Source organism: Pocillopora damicornis, chromosome 11 (assembly GCF_964200805.1).
Source record: "Pocillopora damicornis chromosome 11, jaPocDami1.2, whole genome shotgun sequence".
Lineage (NCBI taxonomy): Eukaryota > Metazoa > Cnidaria > Anthozoa > Scleractinia > Pocilloporidae > Pocillopora > Pocillopora damicornis.
In genome coordinates, this window is record NC_142680.1 from 2,470,304 (window position 1) to 2,496,313 (window position 26,010).

The window sequence follows — 26,010 nt, forward strand, 5'->3', positions numbered from 1 at the left end:
ATCACTCCCATAATGACCTTATAACGCACCGCATTTTTAATGGATTGCTATCACTTTACAGAAATTGTACAGCACTGTTTTCCCATTAGCAGTATTTGTAAACCACTCAGCATTATTTATCTCTCTTGGCCTAAGGCTAAGCGTTATTTTTGGCTATGAATAAGCCCATCTCTGATTGGTTCGCGCTAAATATTCCTTTGTAGTTTGACCAATCAAAAGTCGAAAAATGCCCTGCAGTTTCGACCCCTCTTCACTGAAAAGGAGCTGTGCATCACATCTGTAACTTAAAAATTTACATCCGGCGTGCTAGATTCTTTTCAAATTTGCTACCTTCAACTTGAATTATCGGACGATTTGCAAGAGTCATCTTTCTTTCAAGAAGTTTACTTAAGTGATTAGTAATCAAGAATTTTACGTCACGAAGTACTTACAAGAATACCTCTCTTTGCACCGTTTGTTTTGTTTTGTTTGGATAATTAGCATTCTCTTCTGCAACGATAGCTGAGATTCTCTTCACAGGGTCGTTAACAACCCGTTAAAATGATCTGAAATCTTGCTAAGTATTTCAAACGGAAATCTCCGTACTTAACCGTACTGCCAAAAGTGGAATTTTAGACAGTTCGGCCATGTTGCAACGGGCTTAATATGAGGCGATGGGGTGGCCTGAGGAGTTGTTTCTCTGTGGAGTGCGAAGGAAATGGTGAAATGGCTGTTTTCGACTTGCGGCACTGCAATCTGACTTCAGTGCCAACAGACATTTTTAAGGCCGAGCCAAACCTGGAAGAACTCTACCTGGATGCCAATCAGATACGAGAATTACCGAGGGTATTTGAGAAGTTTATTTATTCTTCGAATACTTTTTGCTGGGTCGCTTTGGTAATTGTCATTTTCGGCGGTGTTGTTATAAAAACATACTGAATTTTGTCTTTGTTCGCTGTTTGCCACAGGCTTTGTTTGGGCTGCAGAGTTTGCTAATTCTTGGTTTAAGTGACAATGAGTTGACCGTGTTACCATCAGTTGTTTCTAACTTAGCGAACCTTAGAGAAGTTGACATAAGCAAGAACGGTGAGTGCAGGACAACTACGCTTCTGAAATTTAAGATGTGTTCGATCGCCAACTTAAAAGAGACCGATTTTTATGGTTTATCGCTTACACGAGATCTCGACATTAATTTTTTTTCTTCAAGGTATTATTGATTTACCAGAGAGTCTTAAAAACTGCAAATGTTTGGAGCAATTTGACGCAAGTGTAAATCCGATTGGAAAGTGAGTAAATTTGTACATAAATTCTCTTTAATGACTATTCCTTTATCTGTTCATCTATTTGCATGAGGAATTTAAAAACATCCCTTCTAAATGTTATAGAGGGCCGTTCTTTGTTTATTGTCGGATATTAGATGTGTTAGATTATGTTTTAGAGGTGTTAATAGCAGTTGATATTCAACAGAAGTATTTAGTGCCCCAAAAAATATATTTTGGAAATGATCCAATTAAGTTAATACTTAATACTTATATTTAGCCTTGATATTAAATTACTGTTATAAAATGTTTCAATTTGTGGTGTTTGATTTTAAAATAACATAATGAAGGTCTTTGAAACTTGAATTTTTTTAAAATGAAAACAAATGTGCCCATTTATTGGTTTAAGAGAATTAAAATATCAGCAGGAAACAATTACATTACTCCAGTATGTTTTAACATTGCATTTAATTTAGTAAGATGCAAAGCGAATGACCCCTTGGACGGCACTTGTTATGAAAAATATTATTCAAATTTCAGCAGATCTCAAAGGATTGATTAGCAATCTGCTTGAATTTTCAAAATTTTTTTTTTTTCAAAAAAATATCAGTGAAATATTAGTCAGTAGCCTTTAATGATTCCTTTTTCCTGATATATTCTCTGCTACAGGTGGCAGCCAATTTTTTTATTAGGGGTTTCTATCACTTATCCAATATTCAAACACTTCTACCTCTGGCTTTGAAATCTGTTACTTGCATGTTTAAATCCTTGAAAACAGCATCTGTCAAGTTTTAAATTGATAATTGCAAGTTTTCTTTTGTTGTGGCTGAGTAATCAAGCTACCCCACTTTAAATTTGTTGTTTTATCATGGACTATTTGTGAGCTAAAATTTTGACTAGCTGCCAGTGTTTTTCTGCCAGATACTGGTAGTTCCCAGCAGATCTTAAAATGTGACAATGAAATTTATTTCTCCCATCTTAACGTTTTCTTCTCTTTTGGATATGATACATGCTGTAATAGTTCAGCTTTGTGCCACCTTTCCACTGCCGTGGGTCTTTTTGGCTCTTTACATTTTTGCTGTGGGAATTTTATTTGATAAATATTTGATAAATTTGTCTCACTTTCTCAGTCTGTTCCCTGAGAGAAACTTGTTGATTTAAATTCTGTTCACTTCTTAGCTTAGGGAAACTACATTGATTTGTTGTTATATTTTAAGTTTCTCTTCATTTTGGTTTTTTCCTTGCAGAATTCCTGATGGATTTACTCAGTTGTTAAATTTGACACATGTGTATTTGAATGATGCTTTCTTGGATCGTTTACCATCAAATTTTGGAAGGTAAAATGGTAATTTGTTATTTAATACACAGTCAGTTATATTATCAAAAAAATCAGCACTACTGTGAAGTTTCGAGTGTGACTGGAAACTTTGCTAAAGGAGAGGGGGACTCTGTTGTTAAGTCCATGTATGGTGTGAAAAGTATGGTTTTTCATCTCTTTGGATGTGAGGATCCATAAATATTTTAACAATTTGTGTTTGAAGCTTGGTAAAATATGGAATCATCTCACCAATTGCGAATAAATTTTTATAAAGTTCAAGGTCATTAATTATTCTGGTCTCAACAGTTCAACCCTTTAACTCTCAGATCAAATTTTTAATTCTCCTTAACCATACAATTTTTATAATGTTAGTTCAGAGAATGTAGTATTGGATCAACTAATTCAGTAGCCCCAAATTGATATTGTTCTTTATTCTCATCACTTATCTGGTTGATACTGTATTGATATTGTAAGGAGAAATTCTTTCTTGGTCACTTATGGGAGTTAAAGGGTTGACTCCCGCTAGTGATCAAGGCATAATGTCCTCTTACAATATCAATAAATAAAGAGCAAACAAGTTTTGAGAATTAATATAAATATAAATAAGAGGATAATATATTATTGATTTAATATCAAATTATCCAAACTAACATCATGAGAATTATATGACAGACAATAAGTAGAATTAAAAAATGAAATATTGGTGCTGAAAGGATTAAAGGATGCCAAAAATCTCTTAATATTTCAAGGGTTTTTAAAAACATACTCTGTTATCTAATATCAGAATTTTGAAAAATATTGCAATTTTCTCTAGTCTTGATTTTGTATCCCTTCCAGGCAAGTTGTTTATTAATTTTTTTCACTTACTTATTTTTATCTGTAGATTATCAAAGCTGAAGATTCTAGAACTGAGAGAAAACCACTTGCGATCATTACCCGAGTAAGTGCTGTTGAGTCCTCCTCTTCCCAGAGTGTCCAAGATGTAATTTCTCTTTACAATGCAAATCAAACAAGTTAAATTTCTTTTTCCTCATTTTAGGTCAATGTCATATTTTACACAACTAGAAAGACTTGATATTGGAAGCAATGAATTTATTGAATTGGTATGTGAAATAATTTTGAAAGTTATTGACTCGAAGATTCTTGAAGAGTGTTTATTTTAGTTTTTTCTGTTTTAGCTTTGGACTGATTCATGATGAATTTTTTTTTTAACAGCCAGCTGTTGTTGGTTGTTTGGTAAACTTGAAAGAACTTTGGATGGACAATAATGGAGTCAGAGAACTTCCACCAGTAAGTAGTGAACTTGGAAATAGGGCTGATCATAGGGTAAAATGCTCTCTTATTGAGCAAGGTTGGTAGGAACAGGATACTGTTTGGTTTTTCATTGTGATCTATAAAGCTCCCTCTGCTCAATCTATGTGCCATGGCCAACACAATGCTTTTCCAGCAAAGCCTGCCCTCTTGGTCGACAAACACACAAGGCTAAGTACTTGAGACCCAAGTAAAGCAAGGAAAATTATAATAGAAAATTTAATCCCCAAAATTCTCATCGCCTGTACTTAAAATATTATTTGCTTTTCATAAGTCTTTGTGGAAATTATTACATTTACTATTTTATTCACTTTTTTTCAGCAAATAGGATTGCTTCGTCAACTTTTGTTTCTTGATGTTTCCAAAAATAGACTGGAGCGTCTTCCACCAGAAATAGAATGTTTACAGTCACTGACTGATCTTTACTTATCCAACAATGTGTTGCTTGAATTGCTTGATAATATTGGTAGGTTTCCCTAAAACTTCTGAACTCTTGATATACTTATTACAATTTTGTTTTCATTTTTTCTCTGTTGCAGTCAGTAATACTAAATCATACAAACATGTAAACAAAAAAATATTCAAAAGAAACAAACAGTACGCATATAAATCAAAACAATGGCATTTTAGTTTGCAGCATATCACTAACCTTGTGCTGCTTACATGGTAGCAGATTCTTTAAAAGAAAATGGAACAAATATGATCAAATTTTGATATATTTTTGTTCTTAATATTGATCTCTTGATTTATTATTGAGGAAGTCTTGCATCCTTAAATGTGTTTGTTTGTTTTATTTTTTTACATTAGTAGCCATTTAGCTTCACCAGAAAAAAAATTGTCACCAAAAATTTGTTGCCCACTGCATGCTGCCAACAAACATAAGTGATAGAATAATGACATTAGTTGCATTGAAAATTAGCACTAACTAAGGGTAGCCAATGGTTTCTTTAGCACCCAGTTGTTTAAGGCTGATTGTTATAAAATAATTATCTCAATTACTCTTTTGTATCATGTAGGTTCCCTTGGGAATCTACAGACACTTAAAGTTGACGAGAATCACCTTGCTGAACTTCCAGCAAGTATTGGAAGGTAATGAAACTCACTTTATTATCTTGATACTAGTTGTTCAAAATTTCAAATTTTTGTTCAGCCAGCTATGGGTTTCTTTATCAGGGTTTTATAATTACTTTTCAGAGTTGTAAATAAAATTTAATTGAATTGAATTTGTTCATTTGTAGACTCTCTTATCTGGAAGAGCTAGTCATAAATCATAACGAGTTAGAGGTGAGGCTAGCAGTTCTTTGGGGATTGTTGTAACTCAGGACATTTTATTTTTTTATGTTGATTCCAAGAAATGTTAAGTAGTAGGATTTGAAAATAATTTGTTGCAGAGTTTGCCAGCTTCCATTGGACTCTTGAGAAAACTACGCATCTTGTATGCTGATGAAAATTTCCTAGAGGCAATTCCTTTAGAGGTATTTATCTCAAATTTTGTACTTGCCTTGCAATACAACATTTCTAATTGCCGACTATTTTCTAAAGTTTGAAGCCTTTTTTTTAGTACAGCAATGATAAATTCTTCCTCATACTCGAGATCTCAGAGCTCATTTCCTTAAACATTTCTCTTGCTAGAGAAAGGGCTAAACTGATGAATGTCAGTAACTACATAATTGTTTTATTTTGTGTATTAGTTAGGTAGCTGCATATCAATGACGATATTATCACTACGTGACAACAGGCTTGTGCGGATCCCAGATGACATTGGTCGCATGCCAAACCTACAAGTTATAAACCTTGCCTGCAACAGGTGAAGAACATTGTTTTAGCACTTGGTATTCATGTCCTGAGCCCAGTTGTTCAAATGGCAGATAATACTATCCAGCAGATAAATATTAAAAAAAAATTCTGTGCTATCCATCAGATAAAGATTTATCCAGTGGATAGCAAATTATTAACCCTTCAAATAACCAGGGCCTGTTCTTTAATGTAATGTAACTACTGAGAAAATCACTTTTCTTGTAATCAACAGATTAGAGTGTTTGCCTTATACATTCAGGAAGCTGACTACTTTAAAAGCTCTGTGGCTATCAGAAAATCAAGTAAGCCCAAGTTTTTTCACCTGTATGTAACTTTGCATGTTCTGAAGAGCTTTGTTGGCAATTAGGTACTGAACCAACCTGAAGTTTTGACCGCAGCCTCTTACAGGACACTGCTGTAATAATGCAGAGACTCTCAGAAAATCAGGTGGCACTGTGCAAAGATTTTAAAGGTTATTATTATTGTTATTAATGATAAACAAACACTTCTTTCATTTCAGTCCAAGCCAATGGTTCCTCTTCAATCAGATTTTGATCATGGTACTCAGTCACATATACTGACTTGTTATATGTTTCCGCAACAACCTCCAGCTGATGAAGGTACGTATACCAGCTGGTTTACATCATACTAAACTTTATGTTTAACTCATCTCCACTGACATTACTATTGATTTACTGCTGACAGTAATCTATGGTTGTTTAGTAAAATTAGCCAGCAGTCAGTTACCGTTTAGGGTTTATATGGCCTCCCTGGGCATTAACCCTTTAACTCCTGTGAGTGACCAAGACAGAATTTCTCCTTACTATATCTATACAATATCACACAGACAAGTGATGAGAATAAAGAAAAATATCAATTATGGGATTACTAATTGATTCAATACCAAATTCTCCAAACTAGTATAATGAGAATCATTTGGCAGACAGTAAGGAGAATTACTAGTGAGATCTTGGGAGTGAAAGGGTTAACTCAAGATATGAACTGTAAAACTTCCTACTCTATGACATGTACTTTTCAGTAACATCTGCTCACTTTAAAATTTGAACAAAACTCTAGTTATCATCAATTGAAAAAACATTCCTGTATTTTGAAGACACCAGCCTAAGTGTGTGCCTGTTCTTTTAATCTTGTCTCCTTTCCTTGGTCAAAGCGTTTTAAATTTTTATTTTTTAATTTTTTGGGGGGGTCAGTATCAGAGGAATACAGTGAAGACTCAGCTGGAAGTATTCCAGCTTCTCTGCTAGAAGAACAAATTAGACAAAGATCTTCCATTGTTTTCAACATTGATGAAGATGATTACCTGGTAAGTAATTTCTTATTCCTTTTTATTCCTTTTACACCTCACATCAGTATTCATTTTCTCAATACTGTTCCATACTTTTCTCTGTACGTTTCCTTTAGTACTGACAAGGAGAACTTGTTTTAACAATCAAAGTTTCATAGGTTGGCAATCATTTCCTTAATTCTCATGATCTTAATGAATGGTTCAGCATAATTAATTACTGGTTCAGTATAATTAATTACTGGTTCAGCATAATTAATTACTGGTTCAGTATAATTAATTACTGGTTCAGCATAATTAATTACTGGTTCAGCATAATTAATTACTGGTTCAGCATAATTAATTACTGGTTCAGTATAATTAATTACTGTGAGAAGAAATTACATGCAGGTCACTCTTAGGGTTTTACCCTTTACACTCTAACATCAGTATGCACATTCTCTATACTGTTCCCTATGCATTTCCTAAGACTCTGTCAAGGAGAATTTGTTTAACAATCAAGAGCTTCTTTAGTTGCTGATCATGTCCTTTATTCTCATGACCTTCATGTGCAATTTGGGGGTGATATTGTAAGGAGAAATTAGATACTAGTCACTTTTAAGGGTCATAGGGTTTAAGTGTTGAGTGCTTGATACCATACCTCTTAACTGTAAAATGAGCATCTTCTTGGTTTATTGATTTATTTTTCATTGCAGACAAGATTAACAAGGTACCAGTCACCATATCCCAAGGATGTGAAAGATCGTGCCACACAGTACTTAGCGAGCAGACGGCAACAACAACAGGAGATAGAGGTAACTCAGCCTGTGTATCCCCCTCAGCACCAGTGTCACCAACAGGAACGACACCAGTATAGGCACCAGTATCAGCACAGAATTCAGCACATGGTGAGCATTTCACTCACTCAGCACAAGTTGAGAATGATAACTTCCCATATTTACTTTTTTACTTCCAAGATCTACCGTAGTTTCTTGGTTATATGGCACACTCAGTTATAACACACACCCCAAACTTAGCAACTTAGTCAAGCCAAGTAATTCCAATGCACCTGTGGAAATTTAATCACTGGTTGAATACTAATACACTAATATTGCAACAAGTAATCTGATTCCACTGGTGTTGAGATATTTAATTTGTGTAATAATTGTATTAACACTTTAACTCTTATGAGTGACCAAGACAGAATTTCTCCTTATGATATCAATACAATAACAAGCAAACAAGTGATGAGAATAAAGAAAAATATCAATGAGGGCATGATTAGTTGATCCACTACCAAATTCTCGAAACAAACATAGTGAGAATGATATGACAGACAGTAAGGAGAATAAATAATGATATCTTGAGAGTGAAAGGGTTAAGGAAGTCATCATTGTTGTAAAGAGAGGCATAGGGCAGGGATGTGATGTGAATTTTTGTACTCATCGTTGAAAGTCCTTGAAAGTACCGTTAACTGACTTTAAGGTTTTTGTCTCTTTGCTTATCTTTTTTTTTATTTTTTAAGAAAAAGCCAATTGACTAATTACTAAAGCAACTGTAAAAATTTTAATTTTTTCAGCTCTTGATCATTTCTTGATTGTGAAGCACAGGCAAAGGAGCTCTACTCTTTTGCCTGTGAGGAGAGTTTTCCCTGTAGGTGCAGATGCTGAAAATAAGGCTTGAAAACACTAAAGATGTTTTTTGAGACGTTTTGAAACTATTTGCGTATTGTTCCCTCAAGTAATTTTAAAGATTAGACACAAAACAGCTCTTTGGCCCTTGGCAAAATGCAGAATGTGTGTAATTTTAAGACAATTTTACACTAATGACCTCTGGGACAAAACATCATGTTTGAATCACGTCATAAAACACTGTTTCTTAAAAAAAATAAAACTGAAACTCCTGCTAGGGAGTTGGGAAAAAATCTCGAAATTTGCACCTTTTGAAATTTATGGATGCAAAGGTTATTTCATGGTTGAAGTTTAACTATTCTCAATGACGAAAGCTATTTCTTCAAAAGACGTCAATGATAAGTACGACTTTGACATCGATAGACAGTTCATTCTGATGACGTATATCGGCTGTGATTGGCTGAATTTCTTGCCTACTGAGGGGTGACGTCATCAAGGGACACCCTTGTTTCCAGAATCCTCCATTGTGAAAATGTGGATACATTCGTCTGTTGTACATTCTGTTATAGGCCCCACAGTCAAACAGCACACACGGTCAGCAGCAGCAGCCACCCGTGCCAGTTGTGGTGCAGTCAGTGGACCGCGGTGAGCTACCACAGCTGACAAGACCCCAAGAGGTGCGTACAGTTGAGGTGCCCTGGTACGAGGATCAGGTTGGTTCCTATGTGCTCTCTCAGTTAAGGAGAAACAGTACATCACCAACAAAATTGTCCAAAGTCAAAGGGTTAATCTCATATAATTTTATCCATCTGTATTTATGTGTAGGCCAGGTTTCTTTCTTTCTTTTTTTCCTTATTTTCAAACAAGTTCACCCCCTAATGAACCATGCTTAAAATGTTGCCTTTAGTTCCTCAGAATAAGCAATTGTTAGGTTACCCAAATACAAGCTCTTTCATTCAAGTCTTTTTAATGCCAGGTGGCTTTGGATCACACCGTTGATTTTCCTATTAAATTGCTTTGTATTGCAATAGAATAATACTCGGATAGTTTAGTTTACATTATTCTAATGAAATCAAAGAATCGTAAGTCTTGCACACCTGGATTGCCATCAATATGATTATCGCTGTCGTTCTTCTCATCATTGCCGTGTTATTTATTTGTTTTCTAGCCTCCAGTCCCCACTCAAACTTCAGAGCAGAGACGAGGTCAACCAGCCGCGGTTGTCCACCCACTGAGCAGCAGTCAAAGGTTGATATCAAATGGTATCACTCAGCGGAGTAATACGGGGAACGGCCAGGGCGACCAAAACAGGGAACCACAGCTTGTTAAAGTAAATCAGGCCATAGTAAGAAGTATACCTGGAGAACGGCTTATTGGGGTAACTCAAACTTTCAGTTGGAATCACTGTTGCCTTGGTCCTAATGTTTCCAGGAGAAACATGATTTTTCTCATTTCCCAAACGTGTATCTTCATAAAATATTGTATCTTATTGTTGTTTTAGGGGCAATCATCGGCACAAAAGGTCGCAGCTGCCCGCATTCCGCCCGTATATCAGCCTCCCCCACCCTACACCCCACGAGAAAACAGAACGACTCATCCGCATTCTCGGACAGGGGGGTCTGAAGGATCAGTGGAATCACAGCACTCATTCCGTGAAGAAATGCCCAGTGCGTCATCTTATCAGGGACGTCCGGGGGCTCGGCTGTGGAGTACCTCATCTGGTGGGGGCCGAGAGTCAGGGGGCTCCCAAACAGGTGAAATGTATTCTTTCAACGAGGAGGAGCCCAGCTTCGTACAAAGTCCCCTTAGGCCTCCTTCGTATTACGAGGCTACTAACCAACATGATAGAGCACCTTTTGAAAGTACTGTTCGACACGTCTTATCTACATCGCGAACTGTGCCTAATTCGGTTGTAATAAATGGTTTAAACGGCAGCAATAGATCACCACCACCTCAGTACACTGTACAACCGGAAGCCTTCGCTCAACTCCCTGTCAGGCATATTTTACCGGAACCGGCAGTTCCTTTAAATGCTAGTAGGCAACCAGTCGCTCCCGGCAGACCGGAAGTGAATGGTTCACACACATTCAACATTTCGCAGGAAGACGCAGCGAGATTCGAGAACAGAGTTCGACAGCTTCAACGTGAAAGAGCCATGGAGCGTGGCGAAGTAATGGTCGATGGAACTCAGACGAATGTCGCAGACAATCGGAGGTCTCACAACGACGCGTCTTCAATACGCGTTCTTAACCGGAGCAACTCATCAGAGTCTCGTAATTCCGTCCACTCTGTTTCTTCTGCACAAGAGGAGGAAGATAGTGAACCTGTGGATAATGACCCAACCATTGAACTGGTGAGAACGATTTATATGTCGCTATAATGAGTTGAGTGAAGCACAAGCAATAACTGAGGGTTGAGGAATTTTTTTTTTTGGAGGGGGGGGGGGGGAACGGGAGGATCTACGATGTCCGTTGGTCGGAGGAGAAACACAAGCCTATTAGGAGGCATTTGCTCTAATCGTGGAACTCTCTCTCTCTCTCTGCCTCTCCCCTCCCCCACCCCTCTCTTGAGCGCTAGAGACACACATACGTTTTCCTTGCACACGACTCACTCAACCCTTTAATGACGGAATATCCTAAAACTCGGAATGCCTTTTTGCATGAAACAAAATTCTCAAATAATGGAATTGCAATAAAATGAGAAAAGTATTTATAATTAACACGTGAAATTAAAAGAAGCAGTAGTAATCATTGTTGGAACCGAGAGGATAGGGGAATCATGAGGCCTTCGAGCAAGCCCCTTTAAATTATTACCCTTGTTATCAATTTTATTATTGTTAATATTATTATTTGTTACCATATAATTATTTGTTGAATGTCAATTAGACAATATATTCTTAAGAAATCTTCCCCTTTTGGAACAAGGTAATATGTGGGATGCAGAAGGTTTTCTGTTTTGCAGGTGAGAAATATTGTGCGGCACTAACTTCAATAAACTACTTTTAGTCCTTTTCAATGGTATAAAAATTAAGCTATACTAGTAACCATATGCAGTCTTCGACTGTCTATTTTTGTTGTTGTGTTGTTGAAACTTAACTCGAACTGTTTTTTGGTTACACAGATTCAGGTGGAAGTTTACAAGAATCCTAATCTTGGATTTAGTATCGCAGGCGGTGTCGGTACCACTTCAAATCCCTTTCACCCGAATGATAACAAGGTTTGTAGAAATTTGGCTGCCATTGTTTTGGTCAGCGGAGACAAGCAAAAAAGGGGGCGGGCAAAGGATAAAGGGAATGTGCCGCCACGCCTCATCTCCCGCTGTTTCGCTCGTCTCCACTGACTCGAAGGAGCCTGGAACGGGCACTTGCTTTTAATGTTGCCGAGATCAATTTGGGAGAATTAATATGACAAGCGAGTGAATAAAAAAAAAGGATAGCGAGGGAGAAGGGCAGAATATTTTTCCACTCAAACATACGGCTTACACTTTCTATCTTTTTCGTTAGTTTTGTCTTGTATTTTTTCCTAGTAACCAACCATTACTCCACTTTTCGAATGCAAAAGTAGATTTCACATTTGTTCAAGATTCAGATCTTACCATAACTGCCAAGAGATCCTATTGAGTTGTGTTGAACTTTTTTTAGAAGATTTTATTGTGCAGTACTCTGAATGATTCGTGTTTGTATCAGTTTGATACTTAAAGACAATGCCTCAAGATATAATTTGGCTATCCCTACATTTTAATATTGTTAGTGTGCTAGTTCTCCTTTTTATTCCTCTGTAAACTAAGGTTTTCGCACATAACTATTGGGAAAAATGGAAACGTTGAGCATCTGGTTTAAAATAGAGCGGAGACCTCCGGAGGGCATTTGTGTGTTAACCTTAAATTCTTTCACGACACAGAGTATATATGTGACTAAAGTACAGCCAGATGGGCCGGCAGCATTTGGACTTGTACCCGGAGACAGAATTTTAGAGGTGACCAAAGCACTTGTGTTTGATGCCTTTTTTTTTCGGTGGAGGTGAAGCGGGACTAGTCACATTTTGTGTTGCAAATCCTTTGATACCTTCTCCACACGTACATACGTGTTTTACACTTTCTTTCAATGTCATAGCAGGAACTTTCATTAATTACGCGTAAGCTTTTTCTTTGTCATCATTCAACCTTCGAGAAAGGACCGTGGATGAGGCTGGTCACATGCTTATGCAGACCAAAGAACGCCGTATGGAGGGTGGGTCCTCGACTTAATTTTGTCATCGGTCATCGGTCTATCTTACCCTATCCACTTAGTATGGACAAAATTTTACAAAGTTGCCCCTCCCTCATTTTTTTTCTTGAAATCTCCAAAATTCTGGGAGACAAGTGACCAAGTGACCAGTAAACCAGGGTTCTTCTCGAAGGAGGAAGAGAGAGAACCCTGGGAACTAGGTTGCGTCATCATTAATCTTGGAGGATTATTAAACTATTTTGGTTTCCTTTCTTGTTTTCATTTTATTTTTATTTCCTCTTCAGATCTTTTTCTAAAGAATCTTTTACCATAGTTGTTCATTTTTCAGGTGAATGGAATCAACATAAGACGTGTGACTCACGAGAAAGCTGTGATGTTCCTCAAACACAACCAATGTGTGAATCTACTTATCGCGCGCAAAAAGGACCAATCTCGAGCTCCTTGAGAGCAGATAAGCAAAAAATAGTCGAACTCAGCGACATGGAACCGGCAGGATTTTGACGTCTTACAAACGAGTCGGAGAACAAGAACACAATAGCAAATACCACAGCACAGTGCTATCGTGACCTTGACGAGATAGCAAGAAATTGATGGTCACGCTAAGAGAGCTCAGTCACGCGACACATCAAAGCCATACAAGAAACTTACTAACCATGAGATTTCGAATAGGAACAACTTGTTGCTGATAATTTCTTCGAGTTACGTACATTTTGAACTGCAAAAAAACTACCTGGGTTTTTTCGACTTCGCAGCGAAGACTGGACTTACTGTAAAAAAAAGAAAAAGAAATAGCTCTCTAAATCAGGACAGTTAGTCCTAACGCCTTCTTGTGCCTTCAAAAATGGCAGATATTTATTTTCCAGGGAGCTTGTTTTATGAGGTGTCCCAAATAAAGTTTATGAAAATAATCCTTTTCTCATGGGTTGTATTCCATATTTTTTCTTATGAGTTCCAATTTTCAGTATTGATAGTCAACTGACCTTGTCAAGACAACGATTCTAGTGGGTGCATTCCTAGCTGGTGCTTAAATTCTCAAGTATCTTTGATCTGTTTAAAAACAGCGACAAATGATTTTACAAGTTTGAAAAACTGGAAGAGATAATTAGTCGCGTAGTTCTTCCCACCCAGCCCCCTTTCGCTGCCAAGTTCTCTTCCTCTCAAGTTCTCTTCCCCCCACACCGGTTCTCTACCCCTTCTTATCCCCTCCCCCAAGTACTCTCCTTCCCCATCCCGCCCTCCCGCTTGGGAAGAAAAATAAAACCACCCCTTCCATCCCAAGTGGTTAAGTGTTTAATATTTGTCGTTACAATATCAAGGCCAATATCCAATCAAATTAATTAGTTGCCTAAACATCAAAATTGACCAATCAAAATCCTTATTCTGTTACGTAAACCGTAGCGGAAGTATTCCTCACGACGCTTTAGCACTCAGATTCTTTGTGGTCGACGAAGACTAGTATGATGGTATTTGCAAGCAAAACAGAGTTAAAATGACGGAAAACTTCACCAAAACAACCTTATGTGAATGATCAGGGTATGTTTATGAGTTACATTTAGTTATTTTGAGGTGAAAGGTATAAAAATGAGGTAAAAATTTGTGAGACGTTCTTGTTCCGTCCATGTCGATGGACCAGGCGGCGTCGCAGAACGGGTTTCAACAGCACGGGTTTCATCGAAGGTTCTACTACGGTAAATTAATGCAAGAAATTTAAGAACAAACCAGTAAATACATTAGGACGTGATATTTATACAATATTTCTCAATACTGCGTTTTAGTTTCGAGTATCTCAATATTATTGTTTTGATCTGAACATATGAGCAACTGATATACAATGATCAATACAGCAGTCATGATCATTGCAGGTCATGCGGCGAAATAAGTATCTCGTCGTCATATACAGTAATCAAGTCAAAGTTCCAGCGGAAAATCAAGATCGCACTTTAATTCTTCTTTCGGTTTTCAAGTTTACAGCCCCGAGGCGAACACTTGTACGGTCGATGTCTCATTAAGCAAACAGACCTTCGAATATATGTTAATTGCTGTTTCCCAGGCTTTGCTTTAGTTCAGCATTTCCACATTTTTTCATTTCCACCCGGAAGCGAAATGATTTTATGGCTTTAAAACTTCGTGTCGTCCTCATACTGAAACGAGACAATTCCTACCTTGTAACTATTCTGTACGAAATTGGCGAAAAGGTCTTCTCTCTTTGCAAACTGTTGTGGGTCACGAACACTGATAAGATTTACCTTAGTTATTTGAACTATTTTGAGACTGAAACACATATAAACCCCTCCTGATCATATGCACAATGCTGAAAATGTGAATTGACACGTGTGCGGCCTTCAAATCCTCCTTCAATTTGTTTCCCAATGGAAATGCGGTTTGCTTTTTTGATGAATATTATGGAGTGATCTGCTGAATGACTGGTGAAGCAAAGTGAAAATCTTATTTTTTAAAACTAATGCTAGACAACACAACAGACTGAGGCTTGTTTTGGGACCAGGCATGGTAAACATTTGACATTTCTTATTTAAATATCCCATCCCATGCAAGAAGGTTTTAAATTCATCCTCTTGGTCATGGACAACAGTCAAATGCCCATTTGTGCATTTGTGCATTACTCCAGTTAGAGAACAACTTGCTTTCTCCCTAATAAAACGTGCACAGATTCCAAAGCATCAATATGCTAAAATGATTTTAAAATTAAAAAAATGTGCAAGCAGGGTGCAGAACCATTGGTTTTGTCTAATTCTTGGGTCTTGTGTGCCAATAAGTTGCTTAATCTAGAAAAGAACTTACATGTAACCAGCCTGTATCCAGAGTGGATCTCTCCATCTCAATTTCTAGATTCTTATCAATGGATTGGTATTCAATCAAGAAAAAAAAAAAACAAAAACACATTTCTAATTCTAGCCATTTCCTTAAAAAAGGATTGTGGACAGTGTCCAATCTATCAGTTAGATTGGGGTTCAGTCACAACTGCATGTATTACAATCTTTCTTGGGGAAACTGGGAATGAAGATTTTGTACCAACAGGCTTAAATTCTATAAGATACAATTTATCAGTAAAAATTTTAAATTTTTCTCATCCAAAACTATTGTTGTCTTTTAAACTTACTCTCATTCCCTGAAGATTGCTCTGTACTCAGAATTGTTCTGTTGGACAAAGCAACTCATTAGCTTCTTTTTACAGATCAAAGTGTAACACTCTACTAGTTTTCCATATTTTCTTAGCACTTTCATAGCTGGTTTACAGCAAAAGTGCTTATCTTAAATCCTTGAGCCCTATACCCCCAGATCTAATTAGTTATTCTCCTTACTGTCTGCCATACAATTTGTAAATTATCAGTTCAAAGAATTTGGTATTGATTCAACTAATAAACCCTTAGGTGATATTTTTCTTTATTCTCATCACTTGTCTACTTGATATTGTATTGATATTGTAAGGAGAAGTTCTGTAATGGTCACTCATGGGATTTAAATGGTTTACCAGAGCATAAGATCTTGCAAATTTTCAATTTTTTGAAATTAAATAATTAACACTATGGCTATTTGTTTTTTGGCATGGTCTGCTGTGTATAAATAATGAAATTATCATAATTTAATTTATATCTTTTTCTTTGTGATTGATATTCCAGAATTAGTACAATTATAATGGCAGTTCCACTAAACGAAATTCTACAGAAGAAGGGCTCACTTCACAGAACTCCACCACCAAGAGCTCCAAGCAACAAGCCACCCCCAGCCACAAGAAACAACCCAATTCCAAACAACAATACTGAAGTTAACATTGCCCAGCTCATCCCTGGTGTAAAACTTAGAAAGACTGGCATGCGAGACAGCTTGATTGCAGAGGATGTTGATAACAAACACACTGCTGATACTGATGAGCCAGAGAATGAGCTTCAAAGTATTATAGCTAAAAGAAGAGCATTGTTTGATCACAAAGAAGATGCAGAGGTGGTGAAACCGAAAAAGCCACCTAAGCCTAGACCAAAGCCATCTGTAGACAATCATAAACCAGGCAAGGAAAATCTACAGACCAAACAACAATCAGGCTCAACTTGCAGTGATAGCAGTGGTGAAAACAAAGATATAATTTTAACTAACAAAAACAGAAATGTTGTTTGTAGGGATTCCAGAGGAGACCCAAAACTATGCATTCTGCCTACAATGGAAAGTCTTGGGAAAGCTCCCATTAAGCCTTCAAAACCAGATAGTTTAGTAAAGTTGTTGGAGAAGTATGAGAGCAAGAGTGTCATTATGGCACCACGACGAAGCATACTGCAGAGCAGCAGCAACACCAGCATGGGTATGACTATAACAGCTTATCTAGACAATACATGCACAAAGCCTGCGGCAAAATCATTTAACCCTTTCAGTCCCAAGACCTCATTTAGTCAGGAATTCTCCTTACTTTCTGCTACACAGTTCCTATGAATTTAGTTCTTGGTGTTTAGTATTGGATCAATCAATAATCCCTTACTTGACATTTTTCTTTATTCTCATCACTTGTCTGCTTGATATTGTATTGATATTGTAAGGATAAATTCTGTCTTGGTTAATAGTTAATGGATTAATATCAATATTCTTATTTTTCTTTTATTATTGGTATCACATTAAGCTTATAAAGTAATTAAAAAAGCATTTGAGAAATTTTGATTAAATGATGTAATAGTTGCAGGAATGTTTACACAATTGTGTCATCAATTTTGACAAAACTGATTCCGCACAAATTTGTTTTTTAGGTGATGCTATTGTTGAAGATAATGATGACGGAGAAATGTATGATGATGTTGATGAAATTAAAAATCAGATTCTGGGAGGACAAGAAGATGAACAAGGCAAACAGGAAGCAAATGGTAATAACAATGTTGTTGATTATATAGCAATAAATATTAAAAATTTAAATAAAAAATGCTAAACTCTTCACACCCAGAGATCAGTATGCGTATTCTGCTGACAAGGAGAATTTGTTGAACAATCAAGAGCTTCTTAAGTTGGTGATTATTTCCTTCATTCTCATGACCTTAATGTGTAATTCAGGACTGATGTTGTAAGGAGAAATAAGATGTTAGTCACTTTTAGGGGTTAAAGGGTTAAGGAATGAAAACTAAATTTATTTTGTGTGCTCAGTAAATGGCTTTCCTGTTCTTTACCATAGGAATTTTTGAAGAAAACTATGATGATGTTGGTGGAATGGAGGAGAATACAGGAAGTAACACTCAAGGGCAGAATCCTGAGCCAATTTGTGATGAAAACTATGATGATTTAGATACTGTGAAGGAACAGGCTCTTCAAATACAAAATGGTAAAGTGATTTTTTTAAAGATAATACAACTCATACAAATTTTAATGGAAACTTTTATCCCATGTTCGTTTGTATAGTTAAGCACCAATGACTGTGGGTCAGGCTTTATTTCAGAACTCAAATAGTGCAATCAGTGAATGACAGTACAAACACCTGCCTGAAGTCTTGTTTCTGACAGCACATTGATTTTGCATTTTGCAATTCTTCTAAAATATTAGTTGGTTTCATGGAAAGTAAAAAAATCAAGTTTGTTGATTGATTTATTTGCTAAAAATTTTTTTGATTATCTACAAGTCCCATATAGAGAAAGGTCCTACTAAGCTTAGACTGTTTCAAAGTAATATAGGGCTGTGTTAGCAAGCTAAGCTTGTAGTATTTACAAAAATGAAAATTAATAGCGTAGAAAAACCATTACAATAGATCATCATGTTTTTTGAGTTTGTGGCTATTAACACAATTCTAATTTTAAAATGCTCTAAATTTCTAGATCTAGGGAATTGCTTTACTATTCTAGAATTTGGCGGTGAGGTGTTCTTCAATATTTGATCCCAGTGAACCATCATTACTGTTTGATTCATGTTTGTTCAACAGATTTTGTAGGTGGTGATCAGTCTTTTATTGGTGGAGAGGAATTGTATGATGTACTGGCAGCTGAAGAAGAGAATAGGGATGGAAAGAATCATGGAGGGCATGACATCCAGATTGAAAATAACAACACTCCACCTCCATTACCTTCAAGGTGTGGAGTCTGTATTTTTATTGTCAATTGTATAATAATGTTTGCAAACAGATATCTGCTTTTCAATTTATCTGAAAGTGCAGAAAATTTAGTTCTAAAATAATTAAGTTCTTGTTATTTTGAGAATTAAGAACCAGTGGTACCTTTAAATACTTAACTCTTTATGCCCCAACATTATTAATTCTCCACACTTTTTTCTATACATTTCCCATGGTAATGACAAGGAGAATTTGTTTAACAATCAAGTTTCATTGGTTGGTGAATAATTCCTGTATTCTTTTGACCTTACTTTTTGATTCAGCAGTGATAGTTGTAAGGAGTCACTCTGTGGGTGTAGATGATTAAAACTCAAATTTCTAGGTATCTTTTCTTCAAGGTCCAATGAGAAATTCTGGAAAATTGTCTTATGGTTTCTTTTTTTTGGTGTGTTATTTGATATTTCTTGTTAAATTCTCAGTAGTTTACCACGCAAAGAAAAAGCAAAGAAAGATCTTAAAAAGGAAATGGAAAACCAGAAAAAGAAGGAAAAAGAAGAACTTAAAAAGAAGAAAGAAGATGAAAAAAGAAGGGAACGGGAAGAAAAAGAGGAGAAAAAAAGGAAAGAAGAAGAGAAGAAGAAAAGGGAACGAGTTGACAAGGAGCTCTGCAGGAAACACAAAGTATGAAATATTTTCAATTGGTAAATGATTCATATGCTAAAAACAGCTTTCATTTTGTATGAGAAAAAGCTGAATAATGGCAGATTTTCTCAGCACTTTTTTGTCGACACTGCACCAGCCCAGATTGGAAAAAATATCCATTGGGACAGGTAGATCATCACTATTAAGTTTTAATCCTTTTCCTTGCGGGAGTGACCAAGAAGGTTTCTCTCATAGAGAAGGTCGGAGAGAAGAAAGATAAATACCAAAAAAAGAGTAATGTTTTGATTTAAGTCCTTAACTCCCAAAAGTGATTAGCATGTTACTTCTCCCTGTTACATCCCTATGGTATCCATACATAATCCAACTAACAGGTGATGAAAATACCCTTATAAACAGGTTTTTCAGTGAATGTATTCCAGTGCTAATTAAACTCATCATTTAGAAGTTCTATCTTGATCATATTTTACACCAAGTTCTGGCGACAAATTTGCAAGGAAATGTGTAACAGTTAGAGGTGATAAGTAACCATCAGATTTTGTGAGTTAAAGGGTTAACAGAAATTTTCTAGAGTTGTGTGTTGCAAAGAGAAGAGAGTTTATATTGAGGTTGTATTAGTGAGAGAGTCAAAAAGAACACTCCATGGGGGTGAAATATGTTGGCTCAAAGCCTACTCCTACATTTTACATTATGAGAAACTATATTCTTACACATTTACTGTTGTTTTAGTCTTAATTCTTACAACACACCCAAGATCTCATTAGTAATTCTCCTTACTGTCTGCCATACAATTCTTTTGAAGTTAGTTTGGATAATTTGGTACTGGATCAACTTATAATCCCCTTATTGATTTTATCTTCACTCCAATCACTTTTCTGTGTGACATTGTATTGATATTGCAAGGAGAAATTCTGTCTTGGTCACTCATGGGAGAAAACATTCTTCTTAGGGAAGGATGAAGATTGAAATAAAGAGGGAGGAGAAATCAATACTTTTGACTAATCCCCATATAATCCTTTGCAGATCAAACCAGGAAATGAAAATACTGGGATAGGAGAGGCCAAGAGCAATTTTGCTGGTGATGGAAAGTTTGAACTGCCAGTAAAAGAAAGAGATCCCTTGGTTGTTGTCAGTGAAAAAAATTGCCCCCAAGGAAAATGGCTGGTCCAAAATACTGCAGGACATTGTATGTATCATTGACTTTGAATTCTTTGATTCTGTGTATTGTTGTCAAACGTTTGAAGAAACTTAATGGTTATTTTTGACTAATTTCAATAGATGGGTACATTCCTACAGAGCTGATTCAACTCAAAGTAAGCACATTTTAAAGACAACATTTTAACCTTTTTCTTTTAGTCACATTCTAACTTTTTAGTGTTGAGTTTTTGAGTTAATTTAAATCGTATTGGTTTTTTTCAGATTGACAGTGATGGAAATAGGATGAGGTATGGATTAGTAATTCATTTTGTTTGATTTTCAATTGTAATAAATAGTGCTTAGACTTTGAGGGGTTTTATCTTGGCATAGAACAGAAAAAAATATAAACAATTTAAACTGTCTGCAAAGCTACAAAATTATATCAAAAACTGTTGGTTAACCTTTTGAACAACTCAGCACTGATTGTTAATCCTCCCTCTAGCTGCTACACATTTCCTTGATAAGTTTGAGAATTCTTATTACTTGTTTGCTCTATAGTGTATAGATATTATGGTGAGAAGTTAGATGTTAATCACTTCAAGGAGTGAAAGGGTTAAGAACTTTTTTCCGGTTAACAGTGCAATCATAACTGAGGATTTTTATGAAGATGTGGATCAGTATCAAAAAGGTGGACAGATCATAGAAGAAGGTAAATATTAAATTAAGTTTGTATATGTTGTTTAAAATATCTTTGGGAGTAGTCTCTATACAAAGGATGAACAAGACATCCTACCTTAAAATATTATGTAAGGAGGAATTAATTTATTGTTCTTGCAAATCAATGACCTTTTCTTTCCTCATTACCTAGGTTTTTAGTACAAGACACCTTACATGTGTCTGTTTAACCTGAGGGCAGGTTATTATGTTTGGGTTTTGCCTAACTTCCCTTTCTTAGGTGGCTGCAGTAAAACAGTAAAAAGTTGTCCAAACCCCTGGGTGTGTAATCCTGATGTGCTGCAACCCTAGTCTGCAAAACAAGGCCAGAGTGGAAACAGTGGGAAGGGACAATAAGAATTACTTCAATAAACCAAACAAAGAAAACTGTTTTTTTTGTAACTTCAGAAGTCTTTTCTTCAAAGGACATTGCTGATCCTCACAGTATACAGGATGTGTGTCATGAGCGAACTTAGTGATAACCTTGCTTACCATAGAGTCTTTGAAGCTCAACGGTAGAGCATTGGAGTGCAGAGTCTTAAGCTCTGAGATCCTGTTCCTCACCAGAACTCAAGAATTTTCTACTTTTCCCAGGCTCACAATAAGACCAATAACATCTTTCTCTATTTCTTCACTCAACTCAAAATTTTACCTTAGAAAATTTAAAAAAATATATTTCTTATTTGTATTTCTTCAATCTTTGCTATCATTTCAGAAGATGACCAAGAGGTGTATGATGATATAGGGGGACAAGGTACAAACACTGCTTCAAATTTAGCTCTATCACAAATTCTTTAAGCAATTAATCTATTAACTTAATAATTTTTCAGAAGTATTCATTGATTCATTTTTTTTATAGATCCAATTGATGAAGAATTGTATGAAGAACTTCCTGCTGATCAGTAATAATATTGCCATATTTGGGTTTTTAAGTTTACCATGTATCCACAATTCTATAGATAACCATCATGTGTACATTAATTTTCTAATTTTCAATGGAAGGATGTCTTTGATATCAGATGTGATTTCTACGGCTGTTTTAATGAATTTAATATTTACAGAAAAAAATTGTAACATTTTTAACCACTCTTACTACCGTCATAACTGGGTTTTTTTTAGACCGTCACATTTAAAAGCAGACTTTGTGGACCTGCTTCTCAAATGATTTTTATAGTCACGTATTGCGTAGTTCTTATCCTTGCAAGAAAACGTTGTGTGACAAAGCAAAATGGCTCAAGTATAGGAAACAGATTTTAAGCGATATTACGGTATATTTTGTACTTTATATGATAGTATACTGGTAAGTTACAAAGTATTTTAGGTAAGGGGAATGATGATTGAAATGATTCTAACAAGAAAAAATATGATTTGGTGAGTTCTGTAGCAATGTCGCTTTTAAAAATGATGCGTTAAAAGAAGTTTGTATTTTTTTACTCAAAACACAACTTGGGAAAATATAGTTTTTAAATCGTGTATGGGAGGTAATTCTACCGGTTTTATTCAATAAAACTACATAATATTGAACATCTATTTGTCCTAGAATATCTCATACTAATTCTTTGGGTAACTTTTGCTTTTTCACGTTCGGCCCTTCAGTTGATCAGACTTTAGTAACATTTGGTGGCTCCTAAAGGAGCCGTTGAATTGGACGTGAAACCCACAAAGTGAGTTTACTTGCTGCTTGTGTATTTAGTCACAGCCTTGGTTCCTTCACTGACAGCGTGTTTAGCCAGCTCACCGGGCAGAAGCAGCCTGATGGCGGTCTGGATCTCGCGAGAGCTTATGGTGGATTTCTTGTTGTATTGTGCCAGGCGAGAAGCTTCGGTGGCGATACGCTCGAATATGTCGTTCACGAACGAGTTCATGATGCCCATGGCTTTGCTGGAGATACCAGTATCAGGGTGAACCTGCTTCAACACTTTGTAGATGTAAATAGCATAGCTTTCCCTTCTCTTTCCTCTCCTCTTCTTCTTTCCGCCATCGGCAATCGCCTTCGCCTTTCCGGCTTTCTTCTCCCCTTTCTTTCCAGCTACTTTTGGTGCCATGTCTGTTGATCTGAATGGAACTGTAACTGCTTACTAGGCTCATCCTGTATTTATACTAAAATGACTGAAGGATAGATTAACGTACGGATCGAAATCTACGCTTTCTGATTGGTTACACTGACAGGTCACTTAGAACTTTGGTCTGTAATTTTCTAATAATACAATAGTCCTTTGAATACCGCATGTAAACAAATTTCTGATTGGTGCTTTTCGATCCTGAGACCTGCAGAGCTAAAGATAAATATTTCGGTGTTACGATTTCGCCGCATCAAACTCTGTTATTTAGTGTTTGTCTTGTTGAACTATTTCATCATGTCTGGTCGCGGTAAAGGCAAAGCTAAGGGTACCAAATCCAAGAGTCGCTCATCCCGAGCAGGGCTTCAATTCCCTGTCGGTCGAATCCACCGTCTTCTCCGTAAAGGCAACTACGCTGAGCGTGTTGGCGCCGGTGCTCCAGTGTACTTGGCTGCTGTGCTTGAATATTTGAGCGCTGAGATCCTCGAGTTGGCAGGCAATGCTGCTCGTGACAACAAGAAAACAAGAATCATTCCTCGTCACCTTCAGCTTGCTGTCCGTAATGACGAAGAGTTGAACAAACTGCTCGCCGGTGTCACCATCGCTCAGGGAGGCGTTCTTCCTAACATCCAGGCAGTACTCCTGCCCAAAAAGACCGAGAAGAAACCTAAAGCCTAAACCAATTTCATCGGTTGAAACAAACGGCTCTTTTAAGAGCCAACAGATATTGAAAGAGTCGTGATCAACTTTCCACACTAGTAATTAAATAACCTTAACTTTGCGTTGCAAATAACATAATCGAAACTACATTGCTTTCGCCATTTTTTTGTCTATCTCGTAAAAATTTATTTATTTTTGCTCGTATTGCGGAGGATTTTACAGCGTGTCTTACTCTAAATACGCGCGATTTATTAGCATGTTCTAAGAGAATGGTTCGGACATTACACTTGAACTCTATTCGAGAAAATACGTTACAATCAGGTAATCGGCGTAGTGCGCCAGCACGGGAGTCCACCCACAGCTTACTTTACCGTTTGATCGAACGCGCCATTGGCTTAATCTTTTTAACTCTTGGTTGATTAAACTATGTTGCATAGTAATATTTATAGTATTCACCGCAAAACTTGCGTAGCGTGAGCATTCGTGCTACATGATGCACCCGTTGTAAGATGATTTCCTTATCTCTTGCTTTGACAACCGTCCGCTCTTCCTTGATTCTACTCGACCGAAAAAGTGGCTTACTCAGAAGCTTACCTGTGTCCCACGTTATTCGTAGTGGAATGAACGGCTAATTATTCTTAGTGATGGCACTAAATTTCATAATATACCACTATACGATCGAGCAGCAGTCGTTGGCACTGAAAATGACCGCATCTACTATCGATTTGCTGTTTGCGGCGCGTCAGGTATAAACATTAAACCGTCAATATCAATCAACCTTTATTGGTCACGACTTTTGTAAGATTTGGTGGCTCCTAAAGGAGCCGTTAGTTCTATTTTAGTAGACTGAGTCATTTAACCACCAAATCCGTAGAGAGTGCGGCCTTGTCTCTTCAAAGCGTACACCACATCCATGGCTGTCACAGTCTTTCTCTTAGCGTGCTCGGTATATGTCACTGCATCACGGATCACGTTCTCAAGGAAAACTTTAAGAACGCCACGAGTCTCCTCGTAGATCAGGCCAGAGATTCGCTTAACACCGCCACGACGAGCAAGACGACGAATAGCTGGTTTAGTAATACCTTGAATGTTGTCACGAAGGATCTTTCGGTGACGCTTTGCACCTCCTTTTCCGAGACCTTTGCCTCCTTTACCGCGCCCAGACATTATAAAGCTAAGTTGAGTGCCAAATCATTCAGTGACTATAGCCACATTATGGTACATTACGCTTTTTATAGCCAAGGAAACGACCTCTCAGGAAACGTTGAGAAACAACCAATCGTCAAATCAGAATAAAACGAAACTTGATCAATATTTCATTGTCCTTTTGTCATGTGTTTGTTCGTCTTGGTTGAGGAAAATGAAAGACGTCATGCTCCGTCAGGTTAGAATCCTGATGTATAAATCACCCACAAATGAAGAAAATGATAAAGATCCTAACGGCACTACACAATGAATTAGAAATGGTTCGTTTTGTATTGTTAGATCTGAAATTAGAACGATTTTTAGGCCTTCTTTGTGTCTCAATTTATTCGATCGAAATATCGATATCTGCTCCAAAACTATATTTGTCTAGCCAATCAAATAGCTTCTTTTTCCACCAATCACTTTGAAGCCCGCCAATTTGCAAATATATTCAGCGTGAGGGTCACTGAATAACAAATCGTATCTTTGGCAAACGGCGCATATAAAGTAGACTTCGTTTAAATAAACCGGTGGGAATGCACCACGTTAACAGCTCGCCACAAAGGCAGCTCGTAAGAGCGCTCCTGCAACAGGTGGAGTCAAGAAACTTTATCATTACAGGCCTGGTAACAGTCGCTCTTCAAGAGATCCGCCGATACCAGAAATCCACCGGGCTGTCGATCCGCGAGCTGCCCTTCCAATGATCTGTGTGAGAAATCGCTTGAGATTTCAAGACATCTGCGTTTCCAGAGCTCAGCTGTTGT

General features: G+C 36.9%; 5 protein-coding genes across 9 annotated transcripts; 3 read left to right on the forward strand and 2 right to left on the reverse strand.

Annotated features, from left to right (window-relative positions):
* The first annotated feature begins 252 nt into the window (after positions 1 to 252).
* On the forward strand, positions 253 to 13,710 carry LOC113682902 (uncharacterized). 4 transcript variants are annotated; one of them, XM_027200081.2, is made up of 22 exons: positions 253 to 825; positions 948 to 1,065; positions 1,187 to 1,265; positions 2,486 to 2,575; positions 3,440 to 3,496; positions 3,596 to 3,659; positions 3,772 to 3,846; positions 4,189 to 4,333; positions 4,884 to 4,956; positions 5,106 to 5,151; positions 5,259 to 5,342; positions 5,559 to 5,674; positions 5,897 to 5,966; positions 6,185 to 6,284; positions 6,876 to 6,988; positions 7,663 to 7,854; positions 9,147 to 9,290; positions 9,746 to 9,955; positions 10,079 to 10,930; positions 11,698 to 11,793; positions 12,477 to 12,551; positions 13,131 to 13,710. In XM_027200081.2, the coding sequence occupies exons 1-22, from the start codon at positions 646 to 648 to the stop codon at positions 13,245 to 13,247; spliced, it is 3,096 nt and encodes a 1,031-aa protein (XP_027055882.2). In that variant the 5' UTR covers positions 253 to 645; the 3' UTR covers positions 13,248 to 13,710. The 4 variants fall into 4 exon arrangements, with proteins under 4 accessions (XP_027055882.2, XP_089043196.1, XP_089043197.1 ...); XM_089187070.1 differs by having other exon boundaries at positions 9,147 to 9,254; XM_089187071.1 differs by having other exon boundaries at positions 7,663 to 7,761.
* Positions 13,711 to 14,179: 469 nt separating this feature from the next.
* LOC113682906 (uncharacterized) lies at positions 14,180 to 22,865 on the forward strand. Of its 2 annotated transcripts, none has more exons than XM_027200085.2 (12): positions 14,180 to 14,335; positions 16,441 to 17,114; positions 17,551 to 17,664; positions 17,967 to 18,113; positions 18,705 to 18,852; positions 19,310 to 19,511; positions 20,514 to 20,676; positions 20,769 to 20,803; positions 20,910 to 20,935; positions 21,266 to 21,336; positions 22,057 to 22,095; positions 22,201 to 22,865. In XM_027200085.2, the coding sequence occupies exons 2-12, from the start codon at positions 16,457 to 16,459 to the stop codon at positions 22,245 to 22,247; spliced, it is 1,650 nt and encodes a 549-aa protein (XP_027055886.2). In that variant the 5' UTR covers positions 14,180 to 14,335; positions 16,441 to 16,456; the 3' UTR covers positions 22,248 to 22,865. The 2 variants fall into 2 exon arrangements, with proteins under 2 accessions (XP_027055886.2, XP_089043206.1); XM_089187080.1 differs by having other exon boundaries at positions 19,313 to 19,511.
* LOC113682914 (histone H2B.1) lies at positions 22,362 to 23,386 on the reverse strand. Its single transcript, XM_027200099.2, has one exon. It carries the CDS (start codon positions 23,384 to 23,386, stop codon positions 23,012 to 23,014), a length of 375 nt encoding a protein of 124 aa, XP_027055900.2. The 3' UTR covers positions 22,362 to 23,011.
* A 312-nt stretch (positions 23,387 to 23,698) lies between these two features.
* On the forward strand, positions 23,699 to 24,501 carry LOC113682913 (histone H2A). Its single transcript, XM_027200098.2, has one exon. It carries the CDS (start codon positions 23,699 to 23,701, stop codon positions 24,077 to 24,079), a length of 381 nt encoding a protein of 126 aa, XP_027055899.1. The 3' UTR covers positions 24,080 to 24,501.
* A 325-nt stretch (positions 24,502 to 24,826) lies between these two features.
* On the reverse strand, positions 24,827 to 25,535 carry LOC149037043 (histone H4). The gene has a single exon (XM_089187081.1). It carries the CDS (start codon positions 25,226 to 25,228, stop codon positions 24,917 to 24,919), a length of 312 nt encoding a protein of 103 aa, XP_089043207.1. The 5' UTR covers positions 25,229 to 25,535; the 3' UTR covers positions 24,827 to 24,916.
* Positions 25,536 to 26,010: the final 475 nt, after the last annotated feature.